The following is an 18,280-nucleotide window of genomic DNA, read 5'->3' as shown; positions in this document are numbered from 1 at the left end:
CTTGATTTAATGCTACTGAAGGGTCCAAACATGAAATAGCATGTATAAGTTTATATTTCAATGGTATATCTTTCAAACAGCTTCTGTATCATGGCAATAACACCAGAATGAATTTTTCTTTACGCCTCAAGATGTCAGTTGGGTCCTTAACTTTCTTCAGTCTTCATGAGGGATTTTTCATTTACCAAATTGTCAGATCTGACAACTCGCTGCATTAAAGAGGTGGTAAGCATGAACAATTCGTGGTACAAAAAAGGAGCCATAGGTACATCACTTTAGAAATCAAGTTAAAAACCTTTGAATGCACGTGCAGTCACAGAAAAAAAAAATAGTCAATTTTAGACCTAAATATTTGTGTTTAACTGCTACAGATACTGTTTTAAAACTCGCTGAATTAGAGGGAGTTGTATTTTGAACCGACTGAGAAACATTTCTCAGACGTGGAAGCGTTTTTAAAGCTCGTTCCGCCACATCTGCATTTTCGATCAATCTAGTGCATCTGGGGAGGCTATATAACCTGTATATTAACTTCTTTGTGTAGGCAAACCATGAAACAAATTATATAAGGCTCTTAAAAATTGTGCAATTCCCCAGTTTGTTTGTGACATGCCAGTTTTGAGTGCTCCATGAACTACATGTGGACTGCAGCTACAAGGGGCATTTGAAAAGTCCGTGCAAAAATAAAAACTATTTATTTGTTTGAGTTAAATATTTTTTTTTATTTTTTGGCATAGTCTCCTTTTAGACTTATACACATACACTTCATCCAACGCTGTTCTAATTTGTTGATCCCTTCTGAATAACAGGAATTGTCCAAGTCTGAAAAATAGCTATCAGCTGCTGCAATCACCTCCTCGTTTCAATAAAATCTTTGTCCTGCCAGCCATTTCTTCAAATTGGGGAACAAATAGTAGTCCGATGGAGCCAAGTCTGGAGAATAGGGGGGATGTGAAATGAGTTGGAATCCTATTTCCATTAATTTTGTGACCACAACTGCTGAGGTGTGTGCTGGTGCAGTGTCATGATGGAAAAGGACATTTTTGCTGTGCAATTGCTGGCATTTTTCTTGCAGCTCAGTTTTCATGCGGTCCGATAACAATGAATAATATGCACCTGTAATAGTTTTACCCTATTCCAAATAGTCAATGAGGATGATCCCTTGCGAATCCCAAATGACAGTCACCATAACCTTTCCGGTCAAAGGAACGGTCTTCGCCTTTTTTGGTGCAGATTCTCCCTTGGTAACCAACTGTTTAGATTGTCCTTTCGTCTCAGGAATATAGTTATGTATCAATGTTTCATCCACAGTGATGAAACGACACGTAAAGCCCTGCGGATTTTTCCTGAACAGCTGCAAACCATCCTTGTAACACTTCACATGATTCCATTTTTGATCAAGCATGAGCAATCGCATCTTGCTGATAGCTTTCTCATGTCCAAATGTTTATGCAAAATATTATGTACCCGTTTATTCGAGATGCCCACTGCATTAGCAATCTCACACACTTTAACTTTTCAGTTATCCATCACCATATCATGGATTTTATCAATGATTTCTGGAGTTGTAACCTCCACAGGGCATCCAGAACGTTCAGCATCATTTGATCCCAAATGGCCGCTCTGAAAATTTTGAAACCACTTATAAACTGTTCTAATCGAAGGTGCAGAGTGACCGTAATGTTAAGCAAGCTTCTCTTTAGTCTCCTGAGGCGTTTTGCCTTTCATAAAGTAGTGGTTAATCACCTCACAAAATTGTTCTTCGTCCATTTTTTGACAGTCGTTTACTTACTTGATTCACATGAATGCCAAACACAAAGAAATAGACCGATATGGCTGAAATTTGGTGTGCATTCTTTCCAAAGATGCTACTATCTAAACATGACCTCGATACGTGTCGGTGGTGCCATCTCTCGGACTTTGCATGGACTTTTCAAACCTAACTGTAAGATTTCTGTGTTTTCAGAAATTTTTTCTAGCTCATTATTCAAGTCCTTCCAAACTTTAAAATTCACGTTTGGTCCATCCAGTGACAATTACAAAATTTTTGGAAGATTCCGTAAACCAAAAGAACCTTTCACAGCATCTAGAAAATCACTCCCCCCAGGGGCTCAGCATTCGTTTGCTGAGTACGGGCTTGGCGACCCCGGGGTCCTGAGCTGGGGACTAGTCGGCGCCGCCAGTTTCCTGTCACCGTAACCCCCGGACATGCTTCAGCGACCACTGTATGGCGCGGCGGTGGAATGTTGTGTGCTGCGGGGAATGGTAATCTTGGCTTGACCGCCTGGATTGCGAGGAAGGAAAACCTCTATAAAAACCCCTCAATCTTCCGGTGTGCTCCGCGCCTATGGGATGCATGGCTGTTGGGGTGGAACAGTCGCAAGCGGGCAACCTCTGGGGCACCTGCCGCACCCCAGTTGTATAAGGCTTACTCAGGCACGCGGGGCTCTGTCTGAGCGGACCTTTAGTTCCCTAGTAGCTGCTCGTGGGACCGCAATGGACCCTTAGACCTCTACATTTCCCCCTACCAGTGGCTCGGGTGGGCCACTGGTAGGAAAACACACCCCATCGAAGAAGCGACTTCGTGCTGCGAGTCCTCCAGCGCCTGGTGTTGATCGAGATTTATCAGACTGTCATAACAGAGCACATGCTGATAATCAGAATGTGTTTTTGATTATTAAACGGAAGGAGGGTAGCTTTGAGAGGGTTTCTCCCTTTTACATCCACAAGGGTCTTGAGGGGATTGCAGGAACACTTAAATCTGTGAAGCAACTTCGCAATGGGACTCTGTTAGTTGAGATTTCTAGTTCCCGTCAAGTCGCTTCTCTTAGGAAAGCAACCTGTCTCGGAGAGTACGCTATCGAGGCCGAGCTCCACTCCACTCTGAACTATAGTAAGGGTGTTGTGACATGTAGGGACTTGGTGGATATCCCCACAGATGAGTTAAAATCTGAATGGGCTGATGACGGTATTGTTGACGTGCAGCATATTATGAAACGAGTCGATGGGAACCTAGTCAAATCCGACTCGTTTATTCTCACGTTCAGTTGCCCGAGACTCCCAGAGCATGTTAAAGCGGGGTTCTTACGTTTGCCAGTAAGGCCATATTTCCCCAACCCAATGCGCTGTTTTAAATGTCAGCGCTTTGGGCATACTACGTTGGGGTGCAATGGGATAGCCACTTGTGGTAAATGTGGTCAGCCTGCCCATGAAGGAGCCGATTACAGTGGAACCTGAATGGGTTCAGGACGCATGTGGCCGAATTACAACTCCTTGTACGAGAGTGCCCTTTGTGCTTATGTCTCCAAGAGACACATTTTCGGGCCAGTGATGCTCCTTCTTTACGGGGCTATACCGTATATCGGAAAGATGATCTGACGGGGCAAAGGGCAAAGGGTGGTGTTGCGGTTTTTGTCCGTGACATGCTCCCCTCATCTGAGCTCCCTACCGTTACCGACTTGCAAGCAGTTGCAGTTGACCTTCTTGTGGGTCGGAGGCTCACAGTCTGTTCAGTCTACTTACCACCTCAGGATGTGATAGACTCTGAGGCTCTCACAGACCTTATTAGCCAACTCCCCCGCCCATTTCTTCTGCTGGGGGACTTCAATGCTCATAATGTCTTATGGGGCTCTCCGACTACTTGCCCCAGGGGTCGCATTCTGGAAAGCCTCATGATGTCTGAAGAACTGTGCATCCTCAACTCTGGTGCTCCCACTCATTTCTGTACTGCTTCCGGGTCGTCATCGGCTATTGACCTTTCCTTTTGCTCTCCAGCACTCACGGATTCTGCTCTGTGGGAGGTTGTTGCTGACCTCCATTCTAGTGACCACTTCCCCCTTTGGATTTGCCTCCTGGATGAGGCTGTGGCATTATTAGTGCCGCCTCGGTGGCTCCTCTGCAGAGCTGACTGGACGCTTTTCAGCCAACTGGCTGTTTTGGAACACCGTGCCAGCGTCCACGAATGGGTAGACCATGTTACAGCCGTGATCTCCCATGCTGCTGAATTGTCCATTCCACGGTCATCCGATAATCCCAAGAGGCGTCCTGTCCCCTGGTGGACCACTGAGTGCCGCTCCGCCATCCGAGCCCGCGTGCAGCTCTGCGCTGCTTCAAGTGCCGTCCCTCCGCTGACAATCTTGTGGCCTTTCGGGTGGCAAGGGCCAAAGCGCGGCGAGTGATTAAAGAGAGCAAACGACGGTCATGGCAATTGTTCTTGAACTCCATCTGCCGCTCCACTAATTCTACGAAAGTATGGGAAGCCATCAGGAGGATTTCCGGGAAACGCAGCCAACTACCTGTCACGGCATTGCTGCATCGGGGATGTCTCCTCACGGCGCCGAGAGACATTGCCCAGACACTGGCCATGCATTTTGCAGAATCTACCGCCACTATTAACTGTGATCCAGATTTCTGCCGCTACCGAACTGCCATCGAGAGGGGTCACTTGGACTTCCAGTCTCCAAATTCTGAACCCTACAACTGCCCCTTCACAATGTGGGAACTGGATTCAGCGCTGTCTGTGGCTCATGATACTGCGCCTGGTCATGATCAAATCCGGTACAGCATGCTGCAGCACTTGTTGCTGCCATCCAAGGAAGTTCTCCTGAGTTGTTTTAATATGATATGGTTATCCGGCACATACCCTGACTCGTGGAGGGAGGCGGTTTTGATTCCTCTCCTCAAACCGGGGAAGGACCGAACGCATCCCAGCAGTTATCGAAGTATTGCTTTGACGAGCTGTGTCGGGAAGACGTTGGAACGCATGGTCAACCGTCGCCTGGTTTGGCTGCTCGAGACCAGGCAGCTCCTTAGCCCCTCTCAGTGTGGCTTTCGGCGATGTTGTTCCACTATCGACAACTTGACCCTGCTTGAGGCGGCCATCCAGCAGGCCTTCCTACGTAACCAGCATTGTCTTGGTGTCTTCTTTGACATTCATAAGGCGTATGACACTACTTGGTGCCGCCATATCCTCAATCAACTCCATGAGTGGGGCTTTCGTGGCCGTCTCCCCATCTTCATTCGGTCCTTTCTTTCCCACCGCCTCTTTCGTTACAGGGTTGGTAATGTGCTATCTGATTTGTATGTGCAGGAGAATGGTGTTCCTCAGAGAAGCGTTTTAAGTGTCACCCTCTTTGCCGTCGCCATTAACAGTATCACGTCCACTATCCGGAGTCCTGTCCAATGCTCCTTGTTTGTGGACGATTTTGCTGTTTTCTGTTCTTCCTCCAATCTTGTCACTGCTAGTCGGCAGTTGCAGCTTACGATACAGCGATTAGAAGCATGGACTGCGAAGACGGGTTTTACCTTTTCTGCAGACAAATGTGTGTGTGTTCATTTTAATCGTTCTCGACGTCTTTTTACCTCCCCTGAATTGCGTCTGAGGGACACCATTCTTCCTTTTAGCGACACTGTGCGGTTCCTGGGCCTCACTTTTGATTCCAAGTTGTCGTGGTTGCCTCACCTTAAAGACCTCAAGGTGCGGGCCCTGAAGGCACTGAATATTTTGAAGTGTCTGAGCCATCGGTCCTGGGGAGCAGATCGGGCGCGTCTGCTGCAGTTCTATAGGGCTTTCGTCCGATCGCGTCTTGACTATGGTTGCACCGTGTATGGGTCAGCAAGGCCTTCGTATCTGAAGATTCTTGATGCAGTACACCATGAGGGTATCAGGCTGGCCACTGGTGCCTTCCGTACCAGTCCCATCCCCAGCCTGTGTGCTGAGGCAGGGGAACCGCCGCTCGCCATCCGGCGGAAACTCCTCATGGTGCGACGGGTGTGTCAATTCCTTGCCTGTCCTACCTCCCCTGCGTACCCTACCGTTGCCCGACCGCCTATGGAACGTCTCTTTTCCAGTCGTCCCAGGGCAACGAGACCGTTGGGGATTCGTGCCAAGCATTTGCTTGAGTCCCTTGGTGTGGAGCGTGTGGCCCCCCAACGACAAGGTTTTACTCGCCTGCCTCCCTGGTTGCTCCAGAGGCCCAGCGTCCTTTTAGACTTGTCGAAGTACCGGAGGAGTTGCACTCCTGCGTTTGTTTTTATCTCCTTATTTTCTGATATTTTAAACCAGCATCCCGACCATGTACCAGTATTTACGGATGGCTCTAAACAGGGGGACTCTGTTGGTTGTGCTGTTGTTTTCCCTGATCGAGTCGTCAAGTTACGGCTTCCTGTGGAGTTTACCATCTTTGATGCCGAATTGTTTGCGATCTTGCGGGCAGCGGGCATTGGAGCAGATGAGGTGTGTTCCCAGTCTTAAGTTCCTCATTTGTTCTGACTCCCTGAGTGCCCTTCAGACCATGCACCGCTTGTACCCAGCGGATACGGTCGTACAGAACATCCATGATGCCCTCCTCCACCTGCAACGGCAGGGGAAGGAGGTGTCCTTCTGCTGGGTGCCGGGGCACGTGGGTATTAGGGGAAACGAACTGGCGGATGTGGCTGCCAAAGATGCATGTTCCCTCCCTCACGTTGTTGAATGTGCCGTCCCCCTCCATGCTGTTACCTCCCTCCTACGTTTTCGTGTTATGTGTCAGTGGGAAGAGGAGTGGCTGGCAGTCGGTGACAATAAGCTGCGTCTGGTCAAGGCTACCACGCGGCCATGGCGTACGTCCTAACAGTCATGCAGGCGGGATGAGGTTCTCCTCACTCGCCTCCGCATCAGGCACAGTCCCTTAACGCATGGTTTTTTACTCCGGCGGGAGGACCCCCCAATCTGCAGTTCTTGTGGCGTCCAGATTACTGTCCGCCACATTTTACTTGAATATCTTTTATTCTCTGACCAGAGGGCGGTGGTTTCTTTGCCACCGGATTTGCCCTGTATTTTACAAGATGACGCAACGACTGTAGTTAAGGTCTTACGGTTTTGTGTCCTGTCCAATTTGTTGCCTCGGATTTTAGGGAGAGGGTTATAATGTGCTGCTGGGTGACTGGCTCACCCAGGTTTTAGGTAAGAGGTCAGCCAGTCACGATTACCTCCTTGTTTCCCTTCGGTTTCTGTTATCTTTTCCTTGTGTTTCCTTTCCATTTTAGTGTGTTCCTTCTCCTCTTGTTTTTCCTCTGTATGTGAGGATTTGGAACTGCATCAGGTCTGTGTCTTTTAGCCGTTCTCCTTGTTCACTGTTTGTCTTAGTCCCTTCACTGCCTGTGTTCCTGTTTTTATGCTTTTGGGTGCTGATGACCACGCTGTTTAGTGCCCTTAAACTTCAAAAAAACACACACACACACACACACACACACACACACACACACACACACACACACACACACACACACACACACACCATTGTTTAATCATATCCATAAGTTTACCATGAACATATGGAACAATACTATAAACAATACTGTATGCAATTTTTGTTCTGTGCAATTGCAATTTGACTATATGGAAATGATGATATGCAAGTAGTGGAATTCCATATTGACAAATGATTATAAATTGTACATAAGTACCCCAAAATTTCAGCTTTTGTGACATTTTCTGATAACAAAAATGACTTAACTGAGATGTTTTAGATGGCTAGTTTTTTTAAGCTGAAGGTGTCACACCTGCTTCTGTTGTACCAGTTGCCTGGGACGAAATTCTTCATGTTGTAATTCCTGTAAAATTTTAGTAGTGTTTAACGTATCCTACTTGTTAAATTATGTTCTTTGTGTCAACATATCTCAAAAAGAACTTCGTGATAAATGATATTATGATGTGCAGTTAAGAGTTTTAGAATAAGTCATATACTGACGCTATTTGACATGCATTTCTGCCAGTTATTTTCTCTAAAAACTGTGCAAGACAGCAGGAATCATTCTGGCAGACTGAATGCAATCAACACAAATAATTCAGAAATCAAAAGAGAGAACAGATAAGCATAATTTGTAAAAAATGACTTCAATTACAATTTGCATGGCTGCAAAGAAGATGAAATTTTAAAAAAAAAGGTGATGATAAAATAAATCACTGTACTCTTAAGGAAATTCTGTCATTTCGTAACCACACGTTTACGGAGGATGACACACTCGAGCATAAAAGTTTTAGTGTGTATCATTTTTAAGGCAAAGATAATTGTAATCAACATCGGCTCAGAGTGTTAAGGAATACAGTTCAACAAAGACACCTATATTTCGATTGTTTATCTAAGATGACATTGTGAAAACAACCAAATCTAATAAACAATAGGCTTACATTGTTAACTGCTTTGGGATTGAATTTTCATTGTGTCAGGTTCTTGGCATTGCATAAATATATTTATCTGAAAAGACTTCCATTTGTTTTGTAGAGTTTTATGTTTTGTGCTGCCCAAAGCACTTTTCCCCATTGTCAAAATATTTATCGTTGTGTTGCACCAAGAACATAATGCATTCATTTGTAATTTGGTGTCGCACATAACCTGTGGATAAATTGACTCATATGTACTCTGGTATCAAGTTATACTCTGTTTAGGCATGACTGAAAAACACTGCACTCCGAAAATGTTATGAACTTGTTCAACAGCGCAGGCAATTCACACTATCCGTCTCCATTACTGATGGTTTCCGTTGTGACCTTCCACCTCAGAAAGATGTAGATGGTATTAGTCTCAGAAGAGGTGGAACAATGGGTTCATTTAAGCAGCTGCCAGACAGCTACTTTCAAGCACTAAAAAAAAAACAGGTGTTAATGAGCATTAACAGCTACGATGACACAGAAACCTGTGTCTGGTCTTTCACTGCTTAAATGCTTCTCGTACCATTTCTGGTTAGATTCCCATGCATAGTGGTGGATAAACATCTGATATGCTTACCTTACTATTAACAATGAAGTGTAAATATGAAATAACTGAATACATGAACTGAAATAGCATAAAAACGATTGAAAAAATGCACCACAAACAAAACATGAGTTACATGAAGTGCATCCCACTAACTCTGTTATGTGCATGCACAAATCTGGCTGCTAGCTCTCACTGCTTGTACATCAAACAGCCATACTCCGAGCAGCCAGAAGCTGGAGAAGGTGCTGCTTATATGTGATTTCAGCTCTGAGCATGCGCGACACGCTGTCTGGTCACATTTACTGTTTACAAAAATCGCTGTTGAAGGAATAATTCAGAACTGAACAAAACCCACCTTCCGCTGAATTAATATATTTTCAAGGTTATGCTCACATCTTTTTTGGCTGGCAATCTGCATGTTAAAAAATTGCTACCAAAACTACTCAAAATTGTGTCTACAATTAACACTGCCAATGTAAAGTCAATTACAGGAACTACCTATCATTATTACTAGCAAAACATTAACACCAGCTCATATGAAGTTTTAAATTCGAATTATCAAAATGCTCACAAGCAAGTGTTTCCTGGAAGAGATATCCCAGACTCATGAAGGGAAAAAGAGAAAAACCAACTAACTTACCTATGATGAACAGATCTCATACTTGTGCAGTGTCTAAGATAGGTTTGTGTGTGTCATTTACTGAAATGTGAGCATTTAGTGTAGATAAATAATGACTTTCATTCAAGCTGCAATTTTGCAGAAATGGACACTCCAATGACATCATGTTTCTTGAACAGAGCCACATCAGGACAGAATTTATGTTGAGTCATATGGTTGAAGACATTGAGATAAAGACAGAAATATTCAGATAGTGTCAAAATATGTAGCATATTATTTGTACTCTCTTAAAACAATCATAAATTGAATTTAAAAAAGTTCTTGTATACAAAAATGAAGTTTCTCATGGAAATTCAGTCTTTTCCAGGTTTTTTCCGTACTTTTTCTTTTTTTACAAATTCAAGGCTGTCTTCCGGTTTTCAAGATTAGGTGGCCACCCTGACTATCCAGTCATATATTTTGTCTGATACCCCATATGAATATAGGTGTGGTACTGAGTCAATGGTTTTTGGAAACAGAGAAATACTGCATCTCACTGCCTTGATCCAAGGCTTCCAGGACATCGCGTGAAAAAAAAGTGCGAGTCGGGTTTCTCATTATCTTTGAACGCAGAATATATTCTAACATTCTACAACTAATGAATGTCAATGATACTGGACAGTAGCTTTCAGGATCACTCCTGCTATCTTTCTTGTAAACAGATGTGACGTCGTTTTGTTCCAGCTATTGGGCATGGTTTTTTGTTTGAAGGATATACAATAGATATAATTAATAGAGGATCTCGGTCAGCCACGAAGGGGGTCACTTACCATACTTTCCCGATTATAAGATGTGTTTTTTTCTTGAAGCCACCATTCAAAAAATACGGGGTCACCTTATATTCACAGATTAAACTATTGTTGCTGAGGTCCACATTTTTACATTGTTTAATATATTAATATAGGGGGTTATCTTACATTTACAGATGAAGCTTTGGTTATTGAGGTTTCGTACAAATTTATTCTGAACAATCCTGAAGGATAGGACATATCAGACAATAGTTGCATCTGAATAGGCTCAAGATATCCTGATACACCAAAGTTCTCTATACGGTATCAGCCTTGCTCGAACAATCATGTGACATTTGACTCTTGGCACTAATGCAAGGGATACGAGGGATACGTGAGAAACTATGAACTGGCCACTAAAACAACTAACAATATAATGTTCTGCTTAAAAATTGACAAATTTGTGAAACACAGGAGGGCATAACATTAAATTCTATCAACTTACTAACTGTTATTGTGTTTGAACAGGTTCACAATAAAAGTTCTCAAGCAAGAATTAATACCGAGTACGTACACTTATGCTGCTTTTTAAGTAAAGGTAACATTCAAAGGCAAAAATATTGCCTTTCAAAAACCATTACTTGATTCTGAACCCGAATCAATATTTTACTTGGTTATGACAATATTATGAAAAGGGTATTGCTACTCACCATATAGTGGAGATGTTGCATCACAGATAGATGCAAGAAAAAGTCTGTCAAACAAGTAAGCTTTCAGTCAAAAAGGCCTTCTTCCAAATTAAACACCACACCACACACACGGTCACTGGCCGGCCTCGACAGTCAGACACAGTGGCGGAGTGCGCATGGGTGTGCGCGCATGGTCTAATTCAGAAGAAGGCTTTTTATTCCTGTCTTTGATCACAATATCAATTCTTTTGATGATGACCTGTTTCAGTCAGTAATGACTGTCCTCAGATCGTTGCTACACCATGTCCTAAAGTGATAAGGCCGTATTTATATGTTTTGGCGATGCCATTACGGCCTATCTAAAGTGATAAGGCTGTAATGGCATCGTCAAAACATATAAATACGGCCTTATCACTTTAGGACATGGTGTAGCAAAGATCTGAGGATGGTCATTACTGACTGAAACTGGTCATCATCAAAAGAATTGATATTGTGATCAAAGACTGGAGTAAAAAACATTTGACAGTATTAGATCACTGTTCATACATGTGACTATGTCGCAGCTGGTGAAGGCTCTTTTTGGCCAAAAGCTTTCTTGTTTGACAGCCGTTTTGTTATGCCTATCTGTGACTCAACATCATCTCTACATGGTGAGTAGCAGTCTATCTTTTTCATAATATTGTCATTATTCCATCCTGGATTTTCCATTACTTGGTTATGAGAAACTAATGACTTACCATCTGGGTTGCAAATGAGAAATCCAGTCACTGTACGCATATTAAAATACCGGAGAAAATTATGACCAGCTTTTAATTAGCTTTGAAACGAGAAGGAAAATTAATCCAGAAGAAATTTCTAACAAACAAAATAAATCACATTAAACTGACTGTAATTGTTGTTGCAAGAATAAATGACAGCAGAAAGACTCTTTGTGAAGGTAGTACTAACAGTGTCACCAGATCATGGGAGGAGCAAAAATTTGGTAATTGGACTGAAAAGTGATTGTGAATCTTTTATTTATGTATTACTTGCTCTTTGTACATATGACCTGCACCCTAGAAGATATTGCTGGCCATGTATCGCCGTTGCTCAAGCACAGCACTATGGGAAGTTGGAGGGTGCGACAATGACCCAGCTTGGTTGAGAACTATGGTGAGTGCAGGGAGGGGAAGCAGACAGAAATGTCGTTGTGCAGCCAACCATGGGAATGTGTACTGCTAGCTTTGGCTTTTTATGAACATTTACCATGTTTAAACGGCAGTTACCTGAATCCATTTGCACTCGGAATTGAATTTATTTCAAAAATAGATAAATAATCAATAATAGCAGACATGTCTGTAGGAGATGTTAAAAGTCTAGATGGTGGGCAGTGGTGTACTCAACATGTTTTGTGCAGCAGCAGTGTTGTTGACACTCACCTTGAGGTATCATGGGAACAATTCGAGGTGTGTCAGCTGCTGGTTCTGCACAGCCAATGGGAGAGCAGCAGGAAAAGTATAGAAGCAGTGAAGTACGTTGTATGTTCAAAATAAAATAAAATAAAATAAAAAAAGCTGTTTTCTCAGTTCCCACAACCTCAAATTGCAACGTATTCGGAAGAAACAGCCAGACATTTGTGACAGTTGAGTTATAAGTTACACAGCTGTCCTGTTAAAATGATGGTGATTAAAAATAATGATATCACAGACAACAGGCTAAGTAAACAAAAAAGGCAGTGGAGACAGAAATTAATGTAAACAATTCCTTTTTGTTTATTTTATTTCTCCTAGTATTATGAAAGTGTAGAGAATCAATAAATGGCATAAATTTACAATAAGTGCAAAGTTAATTTTTAGACAGATACCTCAATAAAAGTTTATGTAATTTTGGTTAGTCAAAGATGCTAAAAAAATAAAGTCTTCTGAAGGAGCTGCTTCTGGTTTTGTGTGTGTGTGTGTGGGAGGGGGGGGGGGGGGGTGTTGGTCGTCCTATACTTGGATAACTATGGTATTTTGTGTAGTGTATCACAATGACAAATCTTAACAAATCAAATAAACTTTCTGATGAGATGTTTGGGGGGGGGGGGGGGGGGGGAAAGAGTTATTTTGAAACAATTTCAGAGCAACAAAAAGTGCTTTTGTTTAAGAAATGATAAAGAACTGGAGCAGTGGATATCAGATTTATCTGTTATTTGTAACTGTTTTATTCACACATGACAATTGAATGTTTTTATTGGTGTGAAGAATAAATACTTTAATTTGTTATTCATGAATAATAATTTTTAATCTCCTTTTGTTATGTGAATAAACGTGGCCAAGTGCAGTGCATGCTACACTACAAATTCACAGTCGATGTGCAAGTGGATGCATGCACTATCTGCTTAGCTGTGCACAAGCACTCACTTATGCTATTAGGCCAGGAAGCATCGTTCATATTCAGCAACTTCCGCCAATGTTTGCGAAATGTACTCTTGCTCTATGTCACACATTGGAGGCACATACTGTCATGGCTCTACACTGGAGAGAATTGGTATTGTTGATGTTCAGTATTGTTAAGAGGCCTAGTAGATTATATAAGGGATGTGAACAGCATCAGATGTTCAATGATCAGTGTTCAGGTCACAGAGGTACTTGTGTGAGACAGTGTAAGCAATGACCAGCTTGTCTTAATTGTGCAACATCCAGATTTGTGGGGCATCTAGATGTGACAGTGGCCCAAGGTTGGATTGATGGGAACATGAGGGAAGGCATACTTGTCATCAAGGTTCTCACCACCACACAGGAAGGATCACCATATTGTGCACCAACCACATCATCATCATACGCTCCTTCACATCTGTGCTTGCCCTCCAAGAGCAAGTCTTGGACCCTTGCAACAGTCTTTGTCATTCTGCACTGTTGGTCAGAGGCCAACAGCACTCAAATGAGGGAATTAACAATACCATGTGTAGGTTGCTGTTCACACCACAACACAAATGGCTGTGTGTGGAGTGTTGCCATGATCAGGAAGCACAGACTGCTGATTAACTGCACTGCATTGTTTCAGCAATGAATTGCACTTCTCCGTGCCCTGAATGACAAATGTGAACAAGTATGGTGACCAACCTGGCGAGAGGTCCCATTCTTCCAATGTTCTGAAGAGGCACAGCAGTATTAGTCCAAGCATCACAGTGTAGGGAACCTTTGTGTATGACTTCAGGTCATGACTGGTAGTAACTGAGGGAACTCTAATAGCACAATGGTAAGTTACAGACATCCTGCATCCTCATGAGCTACCTCAGATGCAGTGCAACAGGACAATGCTTTTCCCCACATGGCACGTCTCTACGAGCTGTTCCCAAGATGTATTCTCATGGCCAGCAAGACCTCCAGATCTGTCTCTGATAGAGTATGTTGGACTAGCTCGGACATCAGCCCCATCCCAGTGCCGATATTCAGGCAATCCAGGATCAGTTAAAACAGCTGAAGGCCAGTGTGCCTCAGGAAATGATACCATGGCTTTATGACACCATTGGGAGGGGGGAGGGGAGGGGGTTGTAATGTCATACTGATACGTGGCTTCATTGCAGTAACAGCATATACCCTCCCTTTTCTTCCTTCCCTTCATGTTGTATGTCAGGGAGTGTTAAAAGACTTTACCATTTTCACACTGAGAGCATATTGTGTTGAGGACCTATACACTTGCAACAAAAAGTTTTTGCTCATTTCAAACTTCAACTGTGTTCAGTAACAAAACAAAAACACAAGCTCTTTTGTCAGTACTAATATTGTTGCCAGCTAGTTCCTCCACCATCTCAGCCTTTTGGTAATTTTTTATTACAGGAAAAGATTTTATTACAACAGTGGTAACAGTACTTTAATAAATATAAACTGCTAACTGAAAAATCGTGCTGGTTATTGTAATCAATCGCAGCCTACCTTCAGTTAATTCATTTATCCACTGCTGATAATCTTCGTTTTCTAGTTGGTCTATCATTCTATTGACTTTCAGAAATGTTTATACAGTCCTACAAGCCAGATACTCTGCCGTTTTTCTTCTTCTTATCCACATTAAAGTTGCTGCTAATCAAAGATTTGAAGGTAATGTCCATGCACTTCTGTCACTATTAAATAAATTTTTCATAGTCGGTATATGGTATAATCCGAGTTCACAATTTGATAGATACAGTGTTCATTGTGCTTTTACATACGCAATCTATATCTACAACAAATATAGTCCTGTTCGAACTGTATCTTCAGAAGCTTTTATTGATGAGCAAAGGCAATGACTATTATGCTCTCTATGACCATCAAGCTTGTGCTAATGTGGAGGTGGCACATGGAGATAAACAGTAACGAATACTGAAACATTTCAAATTATTGGAATTTAAATTGCTTTACATATTGGTTTGTTCAATAATAGTACTGTGCCAAAACATTATGTACAGGGACAATGATGGAGGTGGATAACAATCAAGCACCTCTTTCTCTAAAGTAGATGACAAAGACAATGATATTGAGATCTGGTGTGGCCAGGGGAGATACTAGCATTCCTTTTGCTCACAAAACCAGTTTACATTGATGGAGAATGACCATCAGTTTCCTATTATCAACAGTCAGGTGAAATTGTTGGCAAGAGTAGAATCCATTTATTTAAGATGCAAATCTGTCACCACCATAAAGTTCAGTAATTACCTCATTGGTCTTTGCATCACATCACCTGACATGAGACCTGAGATCAGTTGTTTGCATGAGAAATGAAAGATTGTATATAAACTTCAACCTTGATGAAAAAGTATTTATGACATTTTTACACGGAAACTTGAAAACACCAACTTTTGTGAAATTAATTTTTATTAGACTAGTTTTCTCCCTAAACTATTCTAGACCGTAAGATTGCGTTAAACTGTCCTACTGGCTGGCTCATGCACTTTACATCAGTGACCAGCTAGTACCATTTATATTGTTGTTTGTTTCAGAATTAAACATTATTTTGTGTGTGTGTGTGTGTGTGTGTGTGTGTGTGTGTGTGTGTGTGTGTGTGTGTGTGTGTGTCAGTCATTGTATGTCATAAACATAATGAGAAATCTTCTGTAACACTGCACTAAGTCCTCCCCCCTTCTTTTTTTCCCAAAATGCTGAAAGTTCCAGTACTATCGAACATAGTAGGCACCTAAATCCTGAGGTATCCCCGAAATGAGGGATGTGTAACTGCTTGCCTTGAATATATGTACAGTCAGAGTTGCAACACTGCAATTGTTCTAAATATTTCCTGTATCATTTAGAATGTACATGATGGATAAAGAGTCTCCAAAATCTGTTGTTTACATTGAGGAAAAACATGCTGCTATTGTGGCACTTTTTTTTTTAATATAAAAAATTTAGTTACCACAAACAGTAAACCATAAGCATCTTTCAAATTTGTAAATGAAATTAACAAAACCTCATTTCTGTTGCAGTTATCAAGTAGATCAGAAGATCTTATTCCTCGAGCTCTTCTGTCCCCTGAGTAAGGTAAAGACAAACATTGCAGTGAGTTTGTTAAAAAGTAGTAGCGAGAAGCAGATAGTAATACAGCGTGTGGAAGAACTTACTTCTCTTCTAAATCAACCAAGGTCAGTCGTTTAAAACATTATAACCATTTCTGGTACATCAAACTTATTTGGGAAAGGAGTAGCAAACCTACATCCTTAACATTAGCTTATTGTTTGTGTTATCTTAGTCATGTCATACATTTCAATGAGCACTGCAATAGTCACTTGTGCTGGATATGATGTGAATTGTTTGACACCTGATTCCTTTTTGAACTGGAAATTTCTCTGCAATGGATGTTCACACACACCATTTCCAGTACTCACACCAGCTTTGCAATAAGGTTTTGACTTATTTTCTCCCAGTGCAGATGCTCATCATTGTTCCTTTAGTGTCCATTACAAATGTTATTTAGATGCATTCCCCGGAGTGTAACATCAGTCATTAATTTCATAGGTGTTGGAAATTATTTTATACAATAAATGGTGTGTTAAGAGTTTAATCATTAATCAACAGCACAATAATTAAGAGAACTGGAGTGAGAAACCACCTCAGCACTTGTCTTGGGCAGTTTAGAAATAACAGGGAAAACCTTAAGCTGCATGGCTGCACAGGGATTTAAATTGTGTTCATTTTCAGTCTGCGAAGAGAAGAAGGGAAAGGACACTATTTTCTTCAGAAATAAAAAAAGAACTGATACATACTTTATTATAATAGTATATACACATATTCTGCCATGTGTAATAGGTTTACTTTTGCTGTATTTGTGAGAAGAATGAATTGATTCTTGTAGTTCCTCGTCAGAAAGAAGATAATCATAAAATTCTGTACAAGATAGATTGCAGTGAGTTTTCACAGTAATAACAGCATGACCTTTTTCATCATGCCAATATATATTAATCAAACTGAAAACACTTTCTGCTGCAGCACTTGTATCTGGTTGACACAATGCAAAATTAATAATTTTCTCTATATTTTCCAAATATTGTAGTCTGTCTCTCTCCTAGAGGCACTTCCATCATTACTCTATCTTTGATATGCTTTTCCATTATGTTCTTAATATGTCCAAACTCACTGATTAGTGAATTCTCATTGAAAGCGGACAGGCAAACACTATAATCCTGAACACCAGTCCAGCGACCAGGTTGTTGCAACGAATCCAAGATCATTCTGAATATCTCGATACTGACATAAAATACACTTCTTATGTAATTCACAGAGTCATCAAAAAATGAAGTCTTTTTTTTATAATAATTCCATCTTCCACAACATTTTTCAACATTTCATTAAGGGGGTAGGACGTCAAATGGGCCGACTTGGAGTTTTGAATCTGTTGACCTTTCTGGAAATTAGCATTTGTATAAAATTGTCAGTCAAATTAGAAGTTTCAGTGGGGAGAGATATTTTGACTCTCAATTAATTTGTTTAATGGTAGCAGACAAACTTCTGACTGGTTTGCTAAAAATCTCAACTACGTTGGGGAAGTGCTATTAGAGAAGAAATTAAAATTTGAGGGCAGCTGTCAGGGGGCAAAAAGTATGACTTAAGTCCTTCATAAATATCCAGGACTCTCTGAAATGCAGAAAGAAGAGACAGCCAACTTGTTTTGCTGTTATTTAACAGGATCTTAGTATTCAACACCAATTACCTCACAGAATTCTTTTAAGGCACAACAGTGTACGTTTCAAAATATTTGTAAATTTTGAACAGAAGCACCTCAGTATCAATCAGCTGACCATCTGCTGCTGATTGGACACTACTGTGCAAAAAGAAAGCACCACAGCTAAAACCAACAAATAATTTATTTAATTTTGCTTGAAATTTCTTTATTGCATTATTGATTGTGATGTGTCAGCCATTTCATTTGGAACATTTCTAATATCCAATATTCTGACTTTTATGTCGAAACCAGGAATGTTATATTGAACCCCTAATAGAACTTGATTTGATGCATCAGTCATTATAGAAATATTTTTTGCTT

The 18,280-nt window shown here is 41.4% G+C and overlaps 1 protein-coding gene across 1 annotated transcript in view; it reads left to right on the top strand.

Moving 5' to 3' along the window:
• Positions 1-18,280, top strand: part of LOC126175483 (AP-5 complex subunit zeta-1-like) — a 149,094-nt gene that overhangs the window by 126,025 nt on the left and 4,789 nt on the right. Inside the window, exon 11 of the mRNA XM_049922299.1 lies at positions 16,227-16,382. Coding sequence (XP_049778256.1) covers positions 16,227-16,280 — 54 coding nt within the window. The 3' untranslated portion in view covers positions 16,281-16,382. The remainder of the gene's footprint in view (positions 1-16,226; positions 16,383-18,280) is intronic.

This window comes from Schistocerca cancellata, chromosome 3, assembly GCF_023864275.1.
Source record: "Schistocerca cancellata isolate TAMUIC-IGC-003103 chromosome 3, iqSchCanc2.1, whole genome shotgun sequence".
Lineage (NCBI taxonomy): Eukaryota > Metazoa > Arthropoda > Insecta > Orthoptera > Acrididae > Schistocerca > Schistocerca cancellata.
This window is presented reverse-complemented; position numbering and strand designations above follow the sequence as displayed.